Below are 26,102 nucleotides of genomic sequence, written 5' to 3'. Positions count from 1 at the left end.
CCTGAAACGCGCGGTACATCATGGCGAGGAGATGGGAATAAATTACCTGTAGAGACGAGATTTCATTAGTTTGCATTTCCCTCATACAACCACTTTATCCTGATTACATTGACAAATACGGGGCTTATTTACTAAGTCAATGGGGCTTATTTACTAAGGGCCGCACTTTTGTCGGATTTTCCTTTGTTTTCAGGATTTGCGCCGCTGTGAAGGTATTTAGCAGGGGATTGTGTTGTACCCGATCGGATTATGGCGCGGCAACGCCGGCTTTGATGCGGCAGAAATCGAATGGCGGACGTCGGATGATCTGACTGATTTGGACTAAGCGCGGGATGTAACTTTCAAATTGTGTCGCAAAGATCAAGCACTTACATGCACCAGGAAGAAGAAGGTGAACTGTGTCGGACACATGCTCGATATCGGGCGCACAATGTTAGTGAATCATGGCAGATTCTGGTTGGACAATGCGCTTTTCGGGGAACGCGTCAGAACGGGTAATTAAATCTGCCCCAATGTCTTCTTGTTAGGCATCCTGCACTCAAAGGGGAAGTGTCAACGTAATTTTAATAAGGCTTTAGTTTTTTAACATTATTTCAAATAACATGTCGCGAATTGTTATGGTTCTCTCATTGGCCACTAAAGTAGGATTACTGAGTTCTCCAGGTCAGGCTTTGCTGTGTAGACTGGGACAGGACCAGCGGAGGACATGACAATTCTTATCAACTGTAGATAGAATAGGAACCCTACATACACACAGAGAACACCCTGTCGCTCTCTGTGATAGGGGTGTACTACTCAATCAACATACCTTCATTCATTGTGTCACCTTGTTGTTTTTGGCAAGAAGTAAAAAGCGGTAGTGACCCCTGACCAATGTTATTGGGATTGCCCCTGTGTAATTGGGGCTGTCCATTTTTTGCCATTAAGATCTCAGTGGCACCAAACAGAATTGTAAACTCTTCGGATAGTCCGAGCGGTCTACTCTTTTTCCGGTAGACCAAAGAGGCATTTTTCTGTGCCACTTTTTATATTGTGGCTTGCTTTAGGTATTGCAATTTTCAGACAAAAAAGTCACATACACAAAACAACATCTCATGCATCTTACAAAATAAAAAATCTTCCACACCAAAAAAAAGAAAAACTTGTCTGAAAATTTATGGACGAGATCTTGGCAGGTTTTAATGGAGCTGCGCACAGTATTTTTTGGTAAAAAAAAGTGCAACTATGACTTAACAGATATTCCTAACAATCAATGGCATCTACTGATGTTCACTCCTTCTCCCACTTTCTGGGGGGAGGAGAAGCACAACGTATCCCACCATATGAGCATACAGTGAGATATGACGGAAATCGGGGGCGTGGCCATATGAAAAACCGGCGGATTCGGAAAAACCGCCTTATTTAAAAAATAAAATGTGTCGCTTGACACGCACTTACCTGCACCCAGGCTAGCTTGGTGAACTCTAGTGAACTCCGACGGACTTGAGCGCAGCAGCGACACCTGGTGGACATCGGGCGCACTACCTTAGTGAATCGCCAGAAGACCCGATTCAGCGTCGGAGAACCCGCCGCTGGATCGCGAATGGACCGGGTAAGTAAATCTGCCCCACAGACTTGGCCAAGTCCACCAAATTTGGGATCGTCCATTGACCATCTTATGTGTATTAGATGTCGTCGATTTTTGCTCTCAGCGGATTAGTATGCCTCACATATGGGCACAATATATTTTTTCTAATTTTTCACTTTTGGTCTTACGCGGCTTTGAATGATCGAGTTTAGAAAAATTGAACAGAGATATTTGCCCAGCTTTTTCCGCTCGCTTGCTACAGTCGTTTGAAATGACTAACAAGAATTTTTCTCATGAATGGGCAGTGGAGATATCATTAGTCAGCTCGGCGCCCGCTGATATGCGCAGAGTAGAGGCTGGAGCGTCTGAAGACACAGTATGAAGCAGATTTCTTCTAGACAGAGCGAGTCTTTCAGAACAGCGTGAAAACGTGAAGTCAGATATTTGTGGAGGCGGCCTGCCACGGCGCGTGGGGGACAGGCCACATCCAGTCATATCCGGTATGCCGGCACATTATGGGATTTTTTTTTTTCCTATAAAAATTTTTTTAATGCAAAAATATCAAATTCGTGATATTGTTCTATTCTATTGAATCATGTTACATCTGGGAAAGACACATCCTGTTGTCTCCAAGACTGGATGGACTGTACCATTGCCTCTCCAAATCCCTACTGCAGTTGCTTGGAAAAGTTCTAGTCACACTTTATAAGCAAGAAGATTACAGCTTAGTCTTCCTTCCTGTATACTGATGTATTTTAGATTACAAAGGTCAATAAAGAGAAAATGATAGTTATTCTGTTATACTGGTAACATCAGGCAGATTAATTAAACTGTATATGAGCTGCTGTGCTGAGGCATCATGGGATTGATTGCAGAGCACAGACGACTTTAACGTAGAATGAAATTTGAGATTTAAAGGGAACCTGTCATCAGAAATCGGCAAAATAAACCACTAGCAGTGTTGTCAAGCAGCTGAACAGCTTCTAGATGTTTCTTTCATTGCCCAGTTTGGTGGCATCATTCACAAAATCAACATTGTTCATGTAAATTGGTTCAAGGAGACGGAGAATTTAACACTGAATTCAAGCTCTCCCTACCTTAGAAGGTCCCCTTTATTGTAATTGATGGTCCTGTGTCCAGGAAAATCATTGATCTGATGCACAAGGAGGTGTTCAAAGGTGTTTTTTTTTGTATAAAAAGATATAACAGTGGGACGGCATGGTGAATTTCAGAATTTTTTACATTTCATAAAGGATACACAGAATACCCATTTTTGTTTCCCTAGATGACAGATAAGCTCCTGCACACAAGGCTGGGATGTACACAGATTGTTACGGCAGCACTGAGTCCCTATGGGTTGGTATTATGGACCGGCAGGTACTCTTTGTGCCGCCATATGGTGCTTCCATCAGCTGCTGTATTTATTAGAAAGTGCTTGAGATTTACCTATTTTTATAAATAATTTTTATAGTAGGTAATGTTGGGCGGCATAAAAGTGGATTTAACCCTATAACCCCCACCTCCTCCACCGATGCACTATATTACTCCCACTTACTAGGGCTGAAAACATAATTAATACTAGCGGCTGTCACATATGGCTTGTCAGCATAGAGGCTATTGATTTACCTCTGCTTTGTTTTCTCTTACCTCTAATGTGGGTTTGCTTGCTCATTAATTCTGAAAGGAAAAAAGAAACTATCCCCCCCCCCCTCCCCTCCTTCCACCAAAACCTCTCATCTTGGAATCAGACGCAACTCTGTATTATACAAACTAGATCCTCAGCATTTCTCTCGCTCTCCCACTTGCTTCATCTCCATTACTCTCCCACCCTCCCTCTCGTCTGCTTTGGGAAAGGGGGGGGGGGGGAGATGCAGATTTCAAGCCTTCCGATTTTGTTACCATAGAAACACATTCAGCTTGTGCTGGCGCAGTATGGGGCTCTTGCGATACAATAAGAAAAGTGTTATAATGAGAGGTGGGGATGGATGGCTGCATTGCGGGATTGGGGTAGGAAAGGGTAAGTAGGGGTAGGATAACCTGTGGGCCTATGGGGAATGTGTGGCCGACTGGGTGGAAGTAGGCGTCTGCAAGATATTTCACTTGGGATCTCTTTATTACTAATTACTTATGAAGAATGAAGAATTAGTAGATTTTCTTAAGGGTGGGGGGGGGCTTTACTTTAGTTCCAGGTTACAATGATCAGATGTTATGGGGCAAATTTACTTACCCGTCCCGTCGTGATCACCGAGGTGCGTTGTCCGACGAGGATTCGGAGCTGCCGCGATTCACTAAGAGTTCACCTTCTTGCTCCCGGTGCTTGTAAGTGCTTGTCTTGCGACACAATTTGACATGTTAAATCCAGTGCGTTGTCTGAATCCGTCGGATCGTCCGACGGCGCGCCCACCTAATTTGTGTCGCATGCAAGTCCCCGCAATTGCGCCAAAACCTGACCACGTGCTACAAAAAAAAACAGTTATGGAAAAATGGAAAAAGTTGGGAAACCCGGCCAAAATGCGGTGTGCGGACCCTTAGTAAATGTGCCCCAATGTGTCTGTAATGAAGCTTTATTGATAATCATTTTTCCCTGAAAAGCACAACATTTTAAAATCCAATCCAAAAATTTGCCTGTAGCTACGATTCTTAAATATATAGTTCTGACTTGCATGCAAATTCAACTTAAGAACAAACCTAAAGAACCTATTATGTATGGAAGCCGGGGACTGCTTGTACTGACTTCAATGAACCATTGATCCAGGCCCCACTTCCTGTCCCGATCCCAATCCAGCAGGAAACAACTAGCAAAATCTGTTCAGCCAATCACTGCTAGAGGCGGATCATCTCTGTGGCTACACATACATTCTCAACAACTTCCTGTAGAGTCAGGACAGGGACTGAATTGCATCAGGGACTTTTTATATTATTATATTATGGATTTTGTTTAGGTAAGAAACAGCACCACATCCGTGCATGGGTTCTTCCTGGCACTGCCCCTCGTCCCCATTCCTGCGACTCAATCACAATTGCAATACCAGACACAGCCTCTGGACAGACGGGGTGCTGTTTTCTAAACCAGACCCTTTTTTTTTTCTAGATCCAGAAAAATATATTTAATAAAATAACTACTGTGCTGTAGGTTTTCATTCAAACCATAATATGCAGCGGCCATTATATCCGACAAAGACTGACCTTAGAAGCCAAGCTGAGTCAAGTAGACTGTAATGGCTCTGATGGCCCCCTGCCGCTACTCATTGTGATGTATACAATGGCTGGGGGGGGGGGGGGAGGATTATTAGGAAATAAATAATACCGCATGACAACAAACAGAGAAATGTAATAACAAAGCTATAGGGCAGAAGAAGACTAACCTTCAAATTTGGCCAATCGTACGGATAAGAGTCACTTCTATGACGGCATAGTGTGTGTTTATGGGTCCCTATAGCCGTCATATACTATGTTGGTCACTGTGAATACTCACTGGGGAATATCAGAGCTAAAAGCGTCCATTAGTGAAGATTAGAAAGGTTGTGTAATTTATAGACATGACCAGGGGTTGCACAAAACAGAAAAAAAAAATCTGGATTTTATGGAGAAGACATGGCAAACCTTCTAGACACCGAGTGCCCAAACTACAACCAAAACCCACATATTTTTTTACAAAGTGTCAGTAACTTATGACTCCATGCTCTGTCACAGGTTTAAATCGTATAGGCACCTGAGGACACCAATACAGTAGAAAGGAGGAGACGTTCGGATTATCATTGTAGCTTGGTTCTAGGGTCTTGGGCTTCCTAGGACTGCAAGAGGCCTTGAGTCCTGTTTGGCAAACTTTGCGCAGGGGTGATGGCTTGGGTGCCCATAGAGATGGCTCTGACTGCCACCTATGGCACCCATGCCATAGGTTTGCCTCCACTGTTATAGAGGAAGGGTCAGGGTGGCCACTTGCTTGGGTCCCCCTTATTTTTGCCTGTCCAGGGGCGTAACTACAGTGGTAGCAGCCATAGCAGCTGCTATGGGGCCCACAGTGTCAGGGTGCTCTATCATCCAACCTGACAAACTAAAGAATAGAGGATGTACCCCATTATATACATATTATGCTGCACATTGCACAACATAATGGGGCACATTTACTTACCCGGCCCATTCGCGATCCAGCGGCGCGTTCTCTGCACAGGATTCGGGTCCGGCTGGGATTTAAGATGGTAGTTCCTCCGCCGTCCACCAGGTGGCGCTGCAGCGGCGAAAATAATCTTAACGCCCCGGAATGCACCATCCCATAGAACACTGATGGCGAACCTTTTAGGCACGGAGTGCCCACACTACAACCAAAATCCACTTATTTATCCCAAAGTTATTTAAACAGTAACTTCTTGCCGTTATAGCTTTCAATCGTATCAGTATCCTAAGAACACCAACACAGTACAAAAGAAAGTGACAAATTCAGGTTCCCCTGAATACGAAGAATTTTTGGGCCTGGAGCTGAAGCTTCAATAATATTCCAGATCTATCCACCCCTTCCCATTCCTCCTGTAGTCTCGGGATAGCACTGAGCACAAAAAATCCTGGGCCTCCTGGGAATCCATGAAGATCCCTTGTGTTCTCTTTGGTGATGGCCTGAGTGCCCACAGACAGGGCTCCATGTGCCACCTCTGGCACCCGTGCCATAGGTTCGCCACCACTGCCATAGAAGGTGAAGGTGAGCGCTCCCCAAGCGACACATTTTCGGTTTTTAAATGCGGCGGTTTTTCCGAATACGTCGGGTTTTCGTTCGGCCACGCCCCCCCCCCATTTCTGTCGCGCGCATGCCGGCCCCGATGCGCCACAATCCGATCGCGTGCGCCAAAAACCCGGGGCAATTCATGTACAAGCGGCGCAAATCGGAAATATTCGGGTAACACGTCGGGAAAACGCGAATCGGGCCCTTAGTAAATGACCCCCAATATGTGTATGACATATTTGTGAGTATATAAATATGTATATTTTTTAAGGGGGAAGGAGGGCCCCATTCAGAAGTCTGCTATGGGGCCCTGCCTTTCCTAGTTACACCACTGTGCCTGTCCATCATCAAAATACTTGATGGCATTTCATTGGTCCCCACCATAAATTCTCGATTGACCATGCTACACCGGAATCGCTATTCAGCTGCTTTACAAAACCTGATTTTGTCTCTGTACCCGTGGATTAGTCACGATAGACAACACTGATGCCCAATGGACACCATTGACTAATGTAATCTATGGGATCTCCCAGCTGACATTACAGCAATTTTATTCTGTAAGGGACTGTACACCCGCCATCTGTTTCCCACCGGTGGGTTGTGCCTTAAATTACTATTGCTCCCAGTCTGGGGAGGGGATGACTATAAGTTATGTCTCCAATCTTTACCCTCAGTTCATCTGCATGGTTGCTGTATAATACTGTATTTCCTCTGTAGCAGCCCCCAGGTTAAAGGGACGTCCACATCCTCTGCCTGTAATTAAAACTGATCCCCAGGGGATTTCTGCTGTTGAATGAGTAATCTTTAGCCTCACCATCTGGCTCCTTTAAGACAACAAATATTATAGCTGCTTCATTGTCCAGAGGTTTATTGTCATGTAAAACAACCACTACCAGGCATCCCAGTGGATATTATGGGAATCAAACATTCCTATAGGGAGATAGCCATGTTCAGATAGCACCTAAGGTTGTCCTCCAAAGTTGCCATGGAGTCAACCATAAAAACCTTCTTCTTGTATTGCCATTGGCAAAACATTTTGATGAACAGATAATCTATTGTCTAAGGATCCTTGTAAACCATCTGTCAGTGAAAGCCGAAATCCAATTTCTAGAGATAAACCAGCCTAGATCTGTGTAATTGCCCTTAGTTCCCCTCTATTAAAACATCAAGCCAAATCGAACAAATCCAGACCGATCCTTTGTCATGGTGTCTCCATTCCAAAATCTAGTAACTCAGATTTTTTTGTCTATTCTCCACAGGGTCGTACGGCAGCCCTACTACTGATCTTCGCCCTTGTGACCTTCCTCATTATTCTGAGCTCTAACAACAATGAGGAGCCATTCAACTACAAGGATCTGAAAATCAAACATCAAAACCCACCCAATATTAGAAAATGGGGGCTACAAGACGGCTACATTGGTGTGACTGGAAACAAGGTAAGATGTACTATGCTCAGTACACAAAGGGATGTTGGATCTTTTTGGAAGAGACTTCAAGTGGTTCTTTATTCTAGAGAAGTCTATCCATGGGATAAAGTTGTGGATTTGCAATCTTTTAGACTATCAGGAATGCATGAATTTGGTCCAAAAATTATTCTTAGTCTCACGTCCTCTTTCTTCTGGTCTTTTTGTAGACTTTTCACAACAAATGCAACAGTTGTGTCCTGGTCACCAGCTCAAGTCACCTCCTCCACACTGGTCTAGGCCATACGATTGATCAGTCTGAGTGTGTCATCCGCATGAATGATGCCCCTATCACCAGCTATGAAAAAGATGTGGGTAATAAGACAACCTTCAGGGTGGTCGCCCACTCCAGCGTGTACCGAGTACTGCGGAGACCTCAAGAATTCTTGAGCCGTGCACCAGGCCAGACCCTCATATTCTGGGGACCTGCGATCAAGATGCAGCAGAACAGTAAAACTAATCTGTACCACATCATTCAGAGAGCCAGCTCGGCTTTCCCCAGTGTGTCAGCTTTTGTTTTGTCTCCTCGGAACATGGCGCGATTTGATGACCTTTTTCGGACAGAAACAGGAAGAGACAGGTAAGAAAAATTCTAACAGTTCTAATTCAAACACTTACACCCCAACTCCTCTCTCCCTTCTTAAGAGGGTGGTCCAAGATTAATGGTCATCCCCTATCCCGTGGCTGAATAAAGTAACAGGATTAGGAGAAACGGAAGCTGCCATGTTTTGTAACCAATACTGTACACAGTTATCATAATCTCCTTGTGGGATCACTCTGTGGAGTTGTTCTGTGTTTCCGAATACTAAGCCACAGGTCTGCACCCCTACTTTTGCCTGGTCAGTGACGGCTTAGTTCAGTTACGATTCTTTTTTTCTTTACAGATTCATTGTTATATTATCTCAGTATTGTGACATCATTCTACCAATAATCACTGTACTGTGACATCACTGTGAGCATTATTTTACTATTGTGAAGTCTATCTATTATCCCTGTACTGTGAGGTCACAGCGTGTCTATCCCTGTACTGTGAGGTCACAGCGTGTCTATCCCTGTACTGTGAGGTCACAGCGTGTCTATCCCTGTACTGTGAGGTCACAGCGTGTCTATCCCTGTACTGTGACGTCACAGCGTGTCTATCCCTGTACTGTGACGTCACAGCGTGTCTATCCCTGTACTGTGACTTCACAGTGTGTCTATCCCCATACAGTGACGTCACAGTGTGTCTATCCCCGTACAGTGACGTCACAGTGTGTCTATCCCCGTACTGTGACGTCACAGTGTGTCTATCCCCGTACTGTGACGTCACAGTGTGTCTATCCCTGTACTGTGACATCACAGTGTGTATTATCTCTGTACTGTGACATCACTGTGTGTATTATCCCTGTACTGTGACATCACTGTGTGCATTATCCCTGTACTGTGACATCACTGTGTGTATTATCTCTGTACTGTGACATCACTGTGTGTATTATCCCTGTACTGTGACATCACTGTGTCTATTATCCCTGTACTGTGACGTCACAGTGTGTCTATCCCTGTACTGTGACATCACAGTGTGTATTATCTCTGTACTGTGACGTCACAGTGTGTCTACGCCTGTACTGTGACATCACTGTGTGTATTATCTCTGTACTGTGACGTCACAGTGTGTCTACGCCTGTACTGTGACATCACAGTGTGTCTATCCCTGTACAGTGACATCACAGTGTGTCTATCCCTGTACCGTGACATCACTTTATACATTTTCCTTGTACTGTGACATCACTCTGTGTATTATCCCTGTTCGGTGGCATCACTATTTAAAACATTGCAGTGGATTTTAAATTTGCTTATGTGCTTTTCATCTCATGATCTTATTGCTGTTTATAATCATGAAAGATTGGAGCGCCATTTTGAGTTTATGTTCATGGCCATATCACTCTACAATCTCTGCCTCTCAAAGGGATAATAAATAGGGGTAATACTGTAGAATAAGTAGTTGATAGCGTGAAACCCCTCTGTAATATTCCAGATCAAGAGGCTGCAACAAGCCGATCTTTGTTCTGGTACACACCAGGCATCCATTGATTTCATCCGTAACCTGCCGGTTTTCAGCGAGTGCTGTAAAGCAACACTGCAGGTGTACGGAGCATTTAAAGGAGCAATGAGGATCAGGCAAATACAGCTTTGATTTATTTGCATATAATGGTTTCATTTTAAGGAGACATTATTCTGTTATGCATCTGTTACAGGCAGTGTGTAAATCGGAGGTACTCCCAGGGGCGTAACTTTAGGGGGTGCAGAGGTTGCGATTGCACCTGGGCCCAAGAGGTTTAGGGGGCCCTTATGGTGTCACTTTCCCATATGAGAAGATTATTACTATAAACCATACATTATAGTCGGGGGCCTGGCACCGACTTTGCACTGGGGCCCATTAGCTTCTAGTTATGCCACTGGGTATTGTATAGTGTCTGCGTATTCTATACAGATTGGCTTCCAACTTTTTGCTATTCTCTGCAAGGAGAACCAATACCACTTTAAATCAACATCAAAAATGTATAAAACTGCAGTTCAAATTTTTCCTCTAGGCACCATTATTCCCACGCAATCGGTTCTGCTTATTTCCTACCCCCGTTAAGTGATTTTGTCAGGTGGGTGGTCCTAGGAGCAAGCCTGTACCACCCACGTGACACTATATTAGCATATTTGTTGCCAAAGCCAACCGCACTGAATGCTCAGGAATGGTGGGTTAGCCAAAAAATACCAATGTAGCCAGGATCCGTAATGGGGTATAGAGGCAAATATTATTAACTGGCGAAAGGTTCTCTTAAAAGGAGTACAGTATATATACAGGCAGTCCCCTGGTTACATACAAGATAGGGTTTGTAGGTTTGTTCTTAAGTTGAATTTGTGTGTAAGTCGAAACTGAATATTTTATGGTGGATCCGGACAAAAAAATAAATTTTTGCCCCAGTGACAATTGGAATTTCAAAATTTTTTGCTGTAATTGGACCAAGGATTATGAATAAAGCTTCATTACAGACACCTTACAGCTGATCAGTGCAGTCTGGGACTATAGTTAAGCATCCAGAGAGCTTCACCAGAGGTCACAGCGGGAAGAGGGGTCCGTCTTTAACTATGGGTAGTCTCTAAGTCGGGGGTCCTTAAGTAGGGGACCGCCTGTATTGTGTAAATGACTAAACCGCAGCTAAAGTGTACAAAATATATAGGAAGAACATATAAAAGGTCAAAACTTGAAGGCAATGTATTTATTCACATCCAAAAATTCTAAGCCTAATAAAAAAAAAAAAAAAGACTTAAACAATCAAACTGCAGCCTAAAATCTGAACGCAGTGAAACCTGAACACATTTTCCAATAAATTAGGATCCTTTAACAATATACAATAAAAAAAACCTGCATCTTAAAAAGTGAAAGCAATGTATAAAACAAATATAATCTGTTCATATTTCAAAACACTAAACCTAAAATATGACAACACAAAAGTAATGAAAGCCTCAGGACTGCAGCCTAAAAACTGGAGGCAATGTATAAAATTATTTGATCGGTACTTATTTCCTAATCCTAGATGTAAGCTCTGCAATGTTAGCTTTCAAGATTTGTTATAAATGTACGGTGGCCCATTGGGCTGTAAATTTGTCATGTCAATATCTTGTTATATTTTGAAAACTCAATAAAATTTATTGAAAAAAAAAAGGTTTTATCGATAAAATGTTGTTATTTCAGGGTTTTTTTTTAAGATATTGGATTTCTCCGATTGCATTTGCTCCGGTTATTGCTTGACCTTCTATAGAGTACCTGCCTTTTACACATTGCGTGTGGCTTATATACACTGCGTAATGCTGGCGAGTGTTGCTATAGAAATCTACAATAACTCTACAAAATAGGTTTGAAGTGCACAGTACAGCTCAAGTGCTCCATTATCTCGCCCACAGCGTTTCTTCAATCCTATAACACTACAGGCGGTCCCCTACTTAAGAACACCTGACTTACAGACGACCCCTAGTTACCAACGGACCTCTGGATGTTAGCAGTTTACTGTACTTTAGCCCTAGATTACAATAAACAGCTATAACAGTTATCACAGGTGTCTGTAATGAAGCGTTAGTGTTAATCCTGGTTCTTATGACAATCCAACATTTTTAAAATCCAATTGTCACAGAAACCAAAAAAATTTGGCTGGGGTTACAACTATAAAATATACAGTTCCAACTTACATACAAATTCAACTTAAGAACAAACCTACGGACCCTAACTTGTATGTAACCCGGGGATTGCCTGTATTGTGGTCCACAGGAGTGCGCCTATATAACGGATTGTTTTTTTTGTGACAATGAATGTGTTGTTATCCACAGGCAGAAGTCCCATTCATGGCTCAGCACTGGTTGGTTTACCATGGTCATTGCCGTGGAGTTGTGTAACAAAGTCCACGTATACGGAATGGTGCCCCCCGACTACTGCAGGTAAGGAGGCTTGCACACTACCTTCTGACTAATCTTCTTGTTCATTAGGGATTGGTTTTTGCTGTATAACACATGATTTAATTTTTTACATTTAAAATTTATATTTAATAGCAATACTTAGGGGTAACGTGTTAACTTATGCCGCCCAGTAAAAGGACTTTGAATTTTGTGGAGTAAAAAACTATTACATTTTCCATTTCAGGTTGTTGGGGGGGCTTGTGTTTTGTGAGGCAGGCTGTAATTTTATTCGGTACGATTTTGAGGAACAACTTACTATTAATTTTTTTAAATATTTTTTTGGAAAGGAGGTCATAACCTTTGGGGGCCCTTCTATTATTCAGGCATTGATTTGCTAGCCAGGGTGACTAATTGATGAGCAAACATTAGGGGTATTATAGGGGGGGGGGAGTAGGGGTCACATCAGCTACCCACTGCTATAATAACTGCTCCATGTATTTTATGGAGTCCATTTATGGTTAGTATGTTCTCCTTTCACTGATGGCTCTAACCATGGGTTAAAAAAAGACTTTTATTGAAGCCTCCTATTACTAAAGATCCAGTCACAGAGGGGGAGGATCTAGCATACAGTCAAGCAACCCCGCCCCCTCAGGAATGAGGGAGTTAAGAGAGAAGTTGTCTGTGTGTGACTTGCTGAAGAGAAATCCTGAGATAGGGGGGAACGAAGGGCTTGAGGGAGACGCTGGCTGTGTTGTGTGTATGGAATTCCTCAGGAATTCTCTTCAGCGCCGCTGGTGGCAGGTTCCCTTTAAGCTAGGGGAGTGACACCTTTTCAAGTATGCAAAATGTTGGTGGAGGTGGTAAGGGTTTCTCCAAAATAATGCACATTTTAAGATCATTTTTGATGTAAATAGTAATTGGGAAGCATGGGGGGGGGCAAGTCTTGTACCATGGGTTATAAATTTGAGGTCACATTTCTGCTTCGCATGGAATCTAGTCTTTACAGTTACATTTTTCTATTAGCCAGGTGAAGGCAGATCCTGTTTAGGTGACAATAACGCAATCTAAAACTGATTTCTTTCTTTATTTCCAGTAACCGGCAACACAAAATGCCATATCACTACTATGAACCCCGTGGTCCAGATGAGTGCACCACTTACATTCAGAACGAGCGCGGACGAAGAGGCAATCACCATCGCTTCATCACAGAGAAACTAGTCTTTGCCCGCTGGGCATCTGTATATAACATCTCCTTCTCACACCCCGAGTGGTTCCAAGAGCCAGACAACTAAATAGTGGAGTTTATGTCTTGTCTGTCCCACTTCACTGGTCTCCCCCGGTGTGGCATTGAGTCCTCTGCAGCTTTAGACAAACATGGGTCTAGGAATTACCTAAAAGACAGTACGTGTCACCAAGTGTAATGTCCAAATGCTGAAAATGGTGATTTTTGTTGCCAGTAAACGGTCAAAAAAAGAAGAGATGTGTAGACAGAGGGCTACAGAAAACAGCCTACTGTACGGCTGACGTATCTTACCATGATGGTAGAGTTGACCCGGACAGGGTTGGGTGTTATTCTGTACAGTATTACACCACTGTAGTGAACCTGCAGAGAATAGGGAAAGTACATAATACCAAGTTCTGATAACTTGAAGGGTACGTGGTATATAACCAGTCTGTGGTCCCCTCTTTTGTCCTTTGTGATTCCTACATTGCTGCTCACTTTCTATGTCCAATGTGATGTTACATGGAAGTCAGTGCTGGTTGCTAGTCAGCTCCGGATCTGTGTGCATTATTCTGATTTTACGGGAAGAAGGAGCCACTTGGTTGGTATTCCCAGCCTGACTGTAGGACTGTGTTTTTTTTACCCTGCCCATAAAGATCATGTATTTCTATGTGTGGGTGACTAATGTATAAAGCGACCCCTTTGTGTTGGGTGGAATTTTTGAGCCCTGTCCCCCTTAAGCTGGCAAAGGGGTAAATTTCAGCGACAAGGTTGTTGCTTTCTTCGTCCCTAAATGTGGATATTTCATGCAGTCCGGGGCTTAGGACTAGGTCAGGTCACTCATAAGATGCTGGATGTTCATGTAGGTGGTGGTGCGCACATCCGTAAATCGAATAAGTTAAATTTTGACTGCATGCATATCCTACGCACCTTTCTGAACTTGGATTCCCAGGGTCTTAGACTTGCTCGAGACATAGGTACAATGTACCTGGGAAGAGAATATAGATTTTGAGACCAGAGAGCAAAGTTATTGACATTTGGGTCAGAGATCACTTTCATAGTATCATAGTATATAAGGCTGGAAGGAGACGCAAGTCCATCAAGTCCAACCTTCAAGAATTAAATAAATGTTTTATCCCCATAACCCGTGATATTTTTTCTCTCCAGAAAGTCATCCAGGCCTCTCTTGAACATGTACATAGAGTCCGCCATAACAACCTCCTGCGGCAGAGAGTTCCATAGTCTCACTGCTCTTACAGTAAAGAACCTTTGTCTATGGTGATGGTAGAATCGCCTCTCCTCTAGGCGTAGAGGATGCCCCCTTGTTCTGGTCACAGGCCTAGGTATAAAAAGATCTTTGGAGAGATCCTTGTACTGTCCATTCAGGTATTTGTACATTGTAATGAGGTCTCCCCTCAGTCGTCTTTTTTCTAAACTGAATAATCCCAAATTTTGTAATCTGTCATTGTATTCTAGTCCCCCCATTCCCCTAATAATCCTGGTTGCTCTCCTCTGCACCCGTTCCAGCTCTACTATATCCTTTTTATATACTGGTGCCCAAAACTGTACGCAATATTCCATGTGTGGTCTGACCAGGGATTTGTATAAGGGCAGAACTATGTCTTTATCATGAGAATCTATTCCTCTCTTGATACATCCCATTATTTTATTTGCTTTAGCAGCAGCCGCCTGGCTCTGGTCACTAAAATTAAGTTTACCATCCACCAATACGCCCAAGTCCTTTTCAGCTTCAGTTTTACTAAGTAATTGACCGTTTAGAACATAATTATACTTTTTGTTTCCATGGCCCAAGTGCATAACTTTACATTTATCTACATTAAACCTCATCAACCATTTCTCTGCCCATCCCTCAAGCTTCCACAAATCCCTCTGTAATGCTAAACTATCGACCTCAGTATTTATTACTTTACACAGCTTAGTATCATCTGCAAATATTGAAACTTGACTGTGTAAACCCACTACAAGGTCATTAATAAAAATATTAAAAAGAAGTGGCCCCAATACTGACCCCTGTGGCACTCCACTGGTAACATCAACCCAATCTGAGAATGTGCCATTAATGACCACCCTCTGTTTTCTATCACTAAGCCAATTACTTACCCAGATACACAGATTTTCTCCTACTCCCAGCAGTCTCATTTTATATACCAACCTTTTATGTGGCACGGTGTCAAATGCCTTTGAAAAGTCCAGATATACAACATCCACAGCGTCCCCCAGATCCAGTCTTGAACTTACCTCCTCGTAGAAACCAATCAGATTAGTCTGACAGGACCGATCTCTCATAAACCCATGCTGACGCTGGGTTATAAGGTTGTGCACAGTGAGATACTCCAGGATAGCATCTCTAATGAACCCCTCAAATATTTTCCCCACCACAGCAGTTAGACTTACGGGTCTGTAGTTTCCAGGATCGCTATTTGATCCTTTTTTGTATATTGGTACCACATTTGCTATGCGCCATTCCTGTGGAACATAACCAGTCCTCAGTGAATCTTCAAATATTAAAAATAACGGTCTGTCTATCACCGTACATAATTCATGCAGAACCCGGGGGTGTATGCCATCTGGCCCAGGTGATTTATCTATCTTAGTGGATGCGAGGCGGCGCCGTACCTCTTCCTGGGTTAAACTGTTGACATTATAAAAAGAATTTACATTATTCCTCATTGTGTCTTCCACCAGGGGATTTTCCTGGGTAAAAACAGTTGAGAAGGCGACATTCAGTAGATTGGCCCTTTCCTCATCTCCTTCCACCATGACCCCCATGTTATTTCTAAGGGGACCCAGCATCATGCAGATGCTCCCATTTCCTGCATAAGTCTAAGCACAATTTGCTGTAGCTCCATACGTCACAACATATGGAGACATTTTGTTGTAGCTCAGGTGTCCTCCACTTCATCTTTTTGTCTAGTTTGCAAGACCCATCACCGTTTTGTATGGAGTATATATTTCTCTGCACTGACTGCACACTAAAACAGGTCACGGTCGTAGGCAGAAATGACAGGGCAGTGAATGCTAGATACCAAAGTGTATAGTATACAAGGTGTATAGTATACAAGGGACATGAACTGTAGGTCAATAGTCTCCGGTGATGCTGGAAAACTAATTTTGCAATGTATGGATGTTTGGCATTGTGTATAAGATACCTGATTGAGTTAAAAGTAATTGATAAGGTAAAAACCTTACTATAAAGACAACTTACTAAGCTTCCAAGGCAGAATAACAAATGCTGCCCATACTTGGTGAAGCCATGATAACATAATATTCATGTAATAATTTTTTTTTTATTCCACTTCTTTTTGGCCCGAAGCAACAAGTAGCCAAATATATAATTGTTGCCTGTAGTATTGGAGTAGTAGTACATATGGCCCTGCACATCATATCTGCAGCCCATGTCCACACACACCATGCAAATCGGTAGAGAAGAGTCGAGATGACTATATAGAATACATTTGCAGCCAGTCCATCTCAATCCTTCTGGAAAAATAACTAGGATCCTATTTGATTTATTACAAAAGGGGTCAGGCTACATGCAACATCTAACAAATGTAACAATTTTTTTCCACATTTCCAATTTTTTTCCACATTTCATCTCCACACCCAAAAAAAAAATTGTTCTGCATTATTAAAAATTACATATTATAAATCCTTTGCCAAGTCACCGTGTGAAGTTAAGTATAAACAGGACGTCCAACCTGTGCCAAATAGGTATTAGCCTTGAGAGTGGCGATATGTATAGACGGCAGCGGGATTCTCAGGAAGGAAGACAAAGCAATTTGGTCAAATTAAAAGAGCAGAGAAAAGTAAAACGTCAAACACTTATGTGTAGAGAGCTGCTAAAAACATTCACACATAGTGCAATGGTCTGGAGGAAGTGGAGCCAGAGAAGTTACATAGGGCTGGAGACACTTGGGGATTTTGCGACCAAAATTCATAGAATGTGTAATAGAATGGGGTTGCATAGGTTCCGAGAATTTGTTACATGACTTTGGTTATCGCCACCCATTGCAATTAGAACCGAGAAACCCTTTGGCTCATACTTCAGTCATTATCATTTCTCTGGCCTATGATGATGGCAGCTCCATTGTAGAGTTGCCTTCAATGCAGTTATTAAATACGAGCTCCTTGGAGTTGGCAAGGGTAAGGGTTCCCCGATTACCTATTTCAAGGACAGGCCGGAATATTAGATGTATGCCCCACATTTATTAAAGCCCCTGCACCAGTTCTCTGTCGGACTTTGCACGTTCTTTTCAATGCAAACTTCTTACACATGCATTTGTAACATGTCCGCAGCAGCACTATTTCCGATGAGACACAAAATTCTGCACATAAAGGGGCGTTCCTGTGCACAGTCCGACCTTGCGCCACATTTATCACGCAGAGTCCGACAGAATTGTGTTGCACGCCCTATGTTAAAGATGCACGAAAAAAAAAAATTGGTGCTCTCTCAGTCGGGGCAGTGCAAGGTTCATGGAGGAAGTGCGCCACATTTCATGAATCTGGCGCCCCCTGCACACTAGACAGGCAAACTGCACCCAGCATAAAAAGCTTGGTCACAAAATACTTGCAGCAAACGGACAGAGGTAGGCAGACCTACGCGTTTCGTCTATTCAGACTTAATCATGGGACCATGATTAAGTCTGAGTAGACGAAACGCGTAGGTCTGCCTACCTCTGTCCGTTTGCTGCATGTATTTTGTGACCAAGCTTTTTATGCTGGAATAAAGATTACTTGAAACCTATCTGCATCCTCCGTGACTGTGCTGGAATCCGCTATCTTGAAACTTGAGTTTTTCCGTGTATGGCTTGCACTTCTGTCCGTGCACCTAGAGCAGTGATGGCAAACCTTTTAGACGCCGAGTGCCCAAACTACATCCAAACCCACATATTTTTCGCAAAGTGCAGATGCGACAGTTTAAGCAGTAACTTATTACTCCCTGCTCTGTCACATGTTTAACTTGTATAGGCACCTGAGGACACCAATACAGTAGAAAGAAGAAGAAGCTTTGGTTATCATTGTAGCTTCCTTCTAGGACCATGGGCTGCCTGGGAACGCAAGAGGCGTTGAGTCCTGTCTGGCGAACTCTGCAGTGGGGTGATGACGCGGGTGCCCATAGAGAGGGCTCTGAGTGCCACCTCTGGCACCCGTGCCATAGGTTCGCCACCACTGACCTAGAGGATTGCTGTAGGAGCCTTGATCGGTGAGCTGGCGCCTTCCTTGTTTGTTGCCTACAAAATCCAATCAGATTAAAGATTTCTAATTTTTGAGTCAGGCTGGAAAACAAAAAGCAAGAATTTGAATGGTTGTTGTGGGCAAGTCCTCCCCCATCAGTTTTTATGACTATTCCCACTGAAGGCCTCACATGATTATATAGTAGCCAAGTTAGCTGGATTGGATACATTGGGACAGCAGATAGTTGAGGCGTCTCCATGGGTGTTTCTATGCAGTTAGGCAAGGTTAGAGGGCTTGTCCACTTTAGGTAACCTCTTTTTTTTTTTTTTAGACAGGTCTATTAAATATTAGTGAATTACAGGCGATCCTTCTTCTGGGCTCTAAAATAATTTAGCTTTATTTTCCAATAAAACCTTGCAAAAAAGGCAGCATGGTGGCTGAGTGGGTAGCACTTCTGCCTTGCAGCACTGGGGTCCTGGGTTCAAGTCCCACCCAGGTCAACATCTGCAAAGAGTTTGTATGTTCTCTCTGTGTTTGAGTGGGTTTTCTCCGGGTCCTCCGGTTTCCGCCCACACTCCAAAACATACTGGTAGGTTGATTAGATTGTGAGTCCCACGGGGACAAGGACTGATTTGGCGAGCTCAGTGCAGCGCTGCATAATCTGTGTGCACTATATAAATAAAGAATTATCATTATTATTTAGTTTGAAATTTCCCTATAGCACCCCCGCAGATGAAAAGAGGTATTGCATTATCGCTTGAATCAACGAGAGAGAGGTGTGCACTTTGTAGTCACTCTCCTCTGTGCTAAATATATGGAGTTCCATAAAGAATTCAGAGATACAAATGTATAGAATACAAGGTATAGTCATGTATTTTCAGTCTGGAGCCTTCCTATCTGCTACAAAGGGCATCGAAAAGTCAAAAGTTTATTTTACTACAGTATTTTTAAAACTCTGGAGGTACATGAGGTACTTTTCTAAAAATAAAAAATACGTTGAAGTGTGTGAGGTGCAGCCGTTTCATGTGCTTTTGATAAAACCCCGGAGAATATATTATACTGCTGCGGGAAAGTGAGACTACAAGGAGACACAGGGTTTCTGCTGTAAATTCCATCCGTATATATCTTGTCCCAGAAATTCTCGGATCGTCTTACAGGATGTGTGGCATGTCGACGAGTAGATCGCTGAAACACTTTTTGAATAAAAAGGCTAAAACTGTGATAAAAAAAATAAATAAATAAACCAAGGAAAATAAATTAAGTGTTGAATTTCACAGAATAAAAAAAAATAAATTTAATTTTAATATCAGACTTGGTGTTAGTGTTTTTTTGACTTGGTGCTCCACAAAGTCTACCTGCAGTGTCGTCGTGGCTCAAAACTTATGTGTTCACTAAAAGCTATACCACGGAATAAACCTTCAATACTTGCGATAAAGGTAGCATAACTCCGTGATCTATGACCCCACAAATGGCGTTCTGGCAAAGATGCAATGTAGGCCTAACCTTAAAGGGGTAAGTGACACCTGCCACCCCACTGATGACCTCCGCACAGATCATAATGTACTCCATCGACCATAAGCCATTGCTCGAAGTTGCAGAAGCCGAACTCCCGGCAGATGATAATTAGATGATATTTTTTAGACAGACGAGACATTTTCCTAGACTTCTTAGAAAACCTGAGGGACCTTGTGGCAGGAGTTTGTGTTGCCAGTCACAGCTGCTGCAATATCATAATGATTGTCTGGTGGCAACATTTGCCTTTCAGTAAAGGAGATCCAGTATGTACCACCAGGGGCGTAACTAGAAAAGACATAGTAGACTTCTGAATGGGGCCCCCCATATATATATATATATATATATATATATATATATATATATATACACATAAACATACAGTTCTTTACTCATACACACATTTATACACTCTTACAACATATAGAGCATATACACTCACCGGCCACTTTATTAGGTACACCATGCTAGTAATGGGTTGGACCCCCTTTTGCCTTCAGAACTGCCTCAATTCTTCGTGGCATAGATACAACAAGGTGCTGGAAGCATTCCTCAGAGATTTTGGTCCATATTGACATGATGGCATCACACAGTTGCCGCAGATTTGTCGGCTGCACATCCATGATGCGAATCTCCCGTTCCACCACATCCCAAAGATGCTCTATTGGATTGAGATCTGGTGACTGTGGAGGCCATTTGAGTCCAGTGACCTCATTGTCATGTTCAAGAAACCAGTCTGAGATGCTTCCAGCTTTATGACATGGCGCATTATCCTGCTGAAAGTAGCCATCAGATGTTACAGGGTACATTGTGGTCATAAAGGGATGGACATGGTCAGCAACAATACTCAGGTAGGCTGTGGCGTTGCAACGATGCTCAATTGGTACCAAGGGGCCCAAAGAGTGCCAAGAAAATATTCCGCACACCATGACACCACCAGCCTGAACCGTTGATACAAGGCAGGATGGATCCATGCTTTCATGTTGTTGACGCCAAAATTCTGACCCTTCCATCCGAATGTCGCAGCAGAAATCAAGACTCATCAGACCAGGCAACGTTTTTCCAATCTTCTACTGTCCAATTTCGATAAGCTTGTGCAAATTGTAGCCTCAGTTTCCTGTTCTTAGCTGAAAGGAGTGGCACCCGGTGTGGTCTTCTGCTGCTGTAGCCCATCTGCCTCAAAGTTCGACGTACTGTGCATTCAGAGATGCTCTTCTGCCTACCTTGGTTGTAACGGGTGGCGATTTGAGTCACTGTTGCCTTTCAGCTCAAACCAGTCTGCCCATTCTCCTCTGACCTCTGGCATCAACAAGGCATTTCCGCCCACAGAACTGCCGCTCACTGGATGTTTTTCCTTTTTCGGACCATTCTCTGTAAACCCTAGAGATGGTTGTGCGTGAAAATCCCAGTAGATCAGCAGTTTCTGAAATACTCAGACCAGCCCTTCTGGCACCAACAACCATGCCATGTTCAAAGGCCTCAAATCACCTTTCTTCCCCATACTGAGGCTCGGTTTGAACTGCAGGAGATTGTCTTGACCATGTCTACATGCCTAAATGCACTAACTTGCCGCCATGTGATTGGCTGATTAGAAATTAAGTGTTAACGAGCAGTTGGACAAGTGTACCTAATAATGTGGCCGGTGAGTGTAGACCCACATACATATCATGATGAACAATGTGCAGCAAAATATGTATATAATGGTGCACATCCTCTATTCTTGAGTGTTAAGTTGGATGATGGAGCCCCCTGACACTGTGGGCCCCATACCAGATCCATACGCCAGAAGTCAGTTAAACACATGTGACAGGTCACTAATATGTGACATATGTGTCATTGTAGATAAATCAGTGTGTTCTAGCTCTCAAGCCTTGTGTACTATATAGAGAAGCTGAACAGGACCAGTAAAAGATTGAAATCTGATGTAAGTACAGTAAAATGGTGATAATATATAGACTACAACTCTACGACATCCCCCATGGTGTGATTCCATTCATCCAAAATGAGCGTACAAACGTGTATGAACGGCATATAGCATATGGCCGCCATAAAAGTGCATTATGCACGGCACGATGCACTGAGCACACACCGAACCGTGCAGACACCGGAAGAAAAAAGTATGCTAACGGTGCAACTGCACGGCCCCCTATTGGTGGTAGGCTACATCTGGCCCGAGCATACGTTCATTTCTTCTCATGCGATTCTCCTTATACACCACACCTCCCGCAGTGCGATTCTCCTCATACACACCTCCCCCAATGCGATTCTCCTTATACACCACACCTCCCGCAGTGCGATTCTCCTTATACACCACACCTCCCGCAGTGCGATTCTCCTCATACACCACACCTCCCCCAATGCGATTCTCCTTATACACCACACCTCCCGCAGTGCGATTCTCCTCATACACACCTCCCCCAGTGCGATTCTCCTTATACACCACACCTCCCGCAGTGCGATTCTCCTTATACACCACACCTCCCGCAGTGCGATTCTCCTCATACGCCACACCTCCCGCAGTGTGATTCTCCTCATACACCACACCTCCCGCAGTGTGATTCTCCTTATACACCACACCTCCCGCAGTGTGATTCTCCTTATACACCACACCTCCCGCAGTGTGATTCTCCTTATACACACCTCCCGCAGTGTGATTCTCCTTATACACCACACCTCCCGCAGTGTGATTCTCCTCATACACCACACCTCTCGCAGTGCGATTCTCCTCATACGCCACACCTCCCGCAGTGCGATTCTCCTCATACACCACACCTTCCGCAGTGTGATTCTCCTCATACACCACACCTCCCGCAGTGTGATTCTCCTTATACACCACACCTCCCGCAGTGTGATTCTCCTTATACACCACACCTCCCGCAGTGTGATTCTCCTTATACACACCTCCCGCAGTGTGATTCTCCTTATACACCACACCTCCCGCAGTGTGATTCTCCTCATACACCACACCTCTCGCAGTGCGATTCTCCTCATACGCCACACCTCCCGCAGTGCGATTCTCCTCATACACCACACCTCCCGCAGTGCGATTCTCCTCATACACCACACCTACCGCAGTGCGATTCTCCTCCCCCAATGCGATTCTCCTTATACACCACACCTCCCGCAGTGCGATTCTCCTCATACACACCTCCCCCAATGCGATTCTCCTTATACACCACACCTCCCGCAGTGCGATTCTCCTTATACACCACACCTCCCGCAGTGCGATTCTCCTCATACACACCTCGCAGTGCGATTCTCCTCATACGCCACACCTCCCGCAGTGCGATTCTCCTCATACACCACACCTCCCGCAGTGCGATTCTCCTCATACACCACACCTACCGCAGTGCGATTCTCCTCCCCCAATGCGATTCTCCTTATACACCACACCTCCCGCAGTGCGATTCTCCTCATACACACCTCCCCCAATGCGATTCTCCTTATACACCACACCTCCCGCAGTGCGATTCTCCTTATACACCACACCTCCCGCAGTGCGATTCTCCTCATACACACCTCCCCCAGTGCGATTCTCCTTATACACCACACCTCCCGCAGTGCGATTCTCCTTATACACCACACCTCCCGCAGTGCGATTCTCCTCATACGCCACACCTCCCGCAGTGTGATTCTCCTCATACACCACACCTCCCGCAGTGTGATTCTCCTTATACACCACACCTCCCGCAGTGTGATTCTCCTTATACACCACACCTCCCGCAATGTGATTCTCCTTATACACCACACCTCCCGCAGTGTGATTCTCCTTATACACCACACCTCCCGCAGTGTGATTCTCCTCATACACCACACCTCTCGCAGTGCGATTCTCCTCATACGCCACACCTCCCGCACTGTGCGATTCTCCTCATACACCACACCTCCCGCAGTGCGATTCTCCTCATACACCACACCTCCCGCAGTGCGATTCTCCTTATACACTACACCTCCCACAGTGTGATTCTCCCCATACACCACACCTCCCCCAGTGCGATTCTCCTCATACACCACACCTCCCGCAGTGCGATTCTCCTTATACACTACACCTCCCACAGTGTGATTCTCCCCATACACCACACCTCCCCCAGTGTGATTCTCCTCATACACCACACCTCCCGCAGTACGATTCTCCTCATACACCACACCTCCCACAGTGCGATTCTCCTCATACACCACACCTCCCGCAGTGTGATTCTCCTCATACACCAAACCTCCCCCAGTGCGATTCTCCTTATACACCACACCTCCCGCAGTGCGATTCTCCTTATACACTACACCTCCCGCAGTGCGATTCTCCTCATACACCACACCTCCCGCAGTGTGATTCTCCTCATACACCAAACCTCCCCCAGTGCGATTCTCCTTATACACCACACCTCCCGCAGTGCGATTCTCCTTATACACTACACCTCCCGCAGTGCGATTCTCCTCATACACCACACCTCCCGCAGTGTGATTCTCCTTATACACCACACCTCCAGCAGTGCGATTCTCCTTATACACCACACCTCCCGCAGTGCGATTCTCCTCATACACCACACCTCCCGCAGTGCGATTCTCCTCATACACCACACCTCCCGCAGTGCGATTCTCCTCATACACCACACCTCCCGCAGTGTGATTCTCCTTATACACCACACCTCCCGCAGTGCGATTCTCCTCATACACCACACCTCCCGCAGTGTTATTCTCCTTATACACCACACCTCCCGCAGTGCGATTCTCCTTATACACTACACCTCCCGCAGTGCGATTCTCCTCATACACCACACCTCCCGCAGTGTGATTCTCCTTATACACCACACCTCCCGCAGTGTGATTCTCCTTATACACCACACCTCCCGCAGTGCGATTCTCCTCATACACCACACCTCCCGCAGTGCGATTCTCCTCATACACCACACCTCCCGCAGTGCAATTCTCCTTATACACCACACCTCCCGCAGTGCGATTCTCCTCATACACCGCACCTCCCGCAGTGCGATTCTCCTTATACACTACACCTCCCACAGTGTGATTCTCCCCATACACCACACCTCCCGCAGTGCGATTCTCCCCATACACCACACCTCCCGCAGTGCGATTCTCCTCATACACCACACCTCCCGCAGTGCGATTCTCCTTATACACCACACCTCCCGCAGTGCGATTCTCCTCATACACCACACCTCCCACAGTGCGATTCTCCTCATACACCACACCTCCCGCAGTGCGATTCTCCTCATTCACCACACCTCCCGCAGTGCGATTCTCCTCATACACTACACCTCCCGCAGTGTGATTCTCCTCATACACCACACCTCCCACAGTGCGATTCTCCTCATACACCACACCTCCCGCAGTGCGATTCTCCTCATACACCACACCTTCCACAGTGCGATTCTCCTCATACACCACACCTCCCGCAGTGTGATTCTCCTTATACACCACACCTCCCGCAGTTCGATTCTCCTTATACACCACACCTCCCGCAGTGCGATTCTCCTTATACACCACACCTCCCGCAGTGCGATTCTCCTCATACACCACACCTCCCGTAGTGTGATTCTCCTTATACACCACACCTCCCGCAGTGCGATTCTCCTCATACACCACACCTCCCGTAGTGTGATTCTCCTTATACACCACACCTCCCGCAGTGCGATTCTCCTCATACACCACACCTCCCGCAGTGCGATTCTCCTCATACACCACACCTCCCACAGTGCGATTCTCCTTATACACCACACCTCCCGCAGTGCGATTCTCCTCATACACCACACCTCCCGCAGTGCGATTCTCCTCATACACCACACCTCCCGCAGTGTGATTAGTACCCCTGCTCCTGCCTTGGTTCCTGACAGAACAGGACTCATCATGGGGGTCTTATGGTGCCCAAATTTTCAAGCTATTCATGAAGCACAAGCAGCTCCGCACAATATTGTTTAATGTTATGGTTGTGTAATGTAGTATCTCCCGCAGTTCGATTCTCCACATACACTGCACCTCCCGCAGTGCGATTCT

At 44.7% G+C, this 26,102-nt stretch overlaps 1 protein-coding gene across 3 annotated transcripts in view; it reads left to right on the top strand.

The window, feature by feature from the left end:
• Positions 1–19,893, top strand: part of ST6GALNAC6 (ST6 N-acetylgalactosaminide alpha-2,6-sialyltransferase 6) — a 36,542-nt gene extending 16,649 nt beyond the window's left edge. For all 3 annotated transcript variants that reach the window (XM_072124179.1, XM_072124180.1, XM_072124181.1), the window contains exons 2-5: positions 7,541–7,717; positions 7,915–8,324; positions 12,101–12,208; positions 13,260–19,893. In XM_072124179.1, coding sequence (XP_071980280.1) covers positions 7,541–7,717; positions 7,915–8,324; positions 12,101–12,208; positions 13,260–13,458 — 894 coding nt within the window. In that variant the 3' untranslated portion in view covers positions 13,459–19,893. The remainder of the gene's footprint in view (positions 1–7,540; positions 7,718–7,914; positions 8,325–12,100; positions 12,209–13,259) is intronic.
• The last annotated feature ends 6,209 nt before the right edge of the window (positions 19,894–26,102 follow it).

The sequence above is a fragment of the Engystomops pustulosus genome, chromosome 9 (genome assembly GCF_040894005.1).
Source record: "Engystomops pustulosus chromosome 9, aEngPut4.maternal, whole genome shotgun sequence".
NCBI lineage: Eukaryota > Metazoa > Chordata > Amphibia > Anura > Leptodactylidae > Engystomops > Engystomops pustulosus.
Note: the sequence above shows the minus strand (reverse complement) of the source record. Positions and strands in the feature narration are given on the sequence as shown.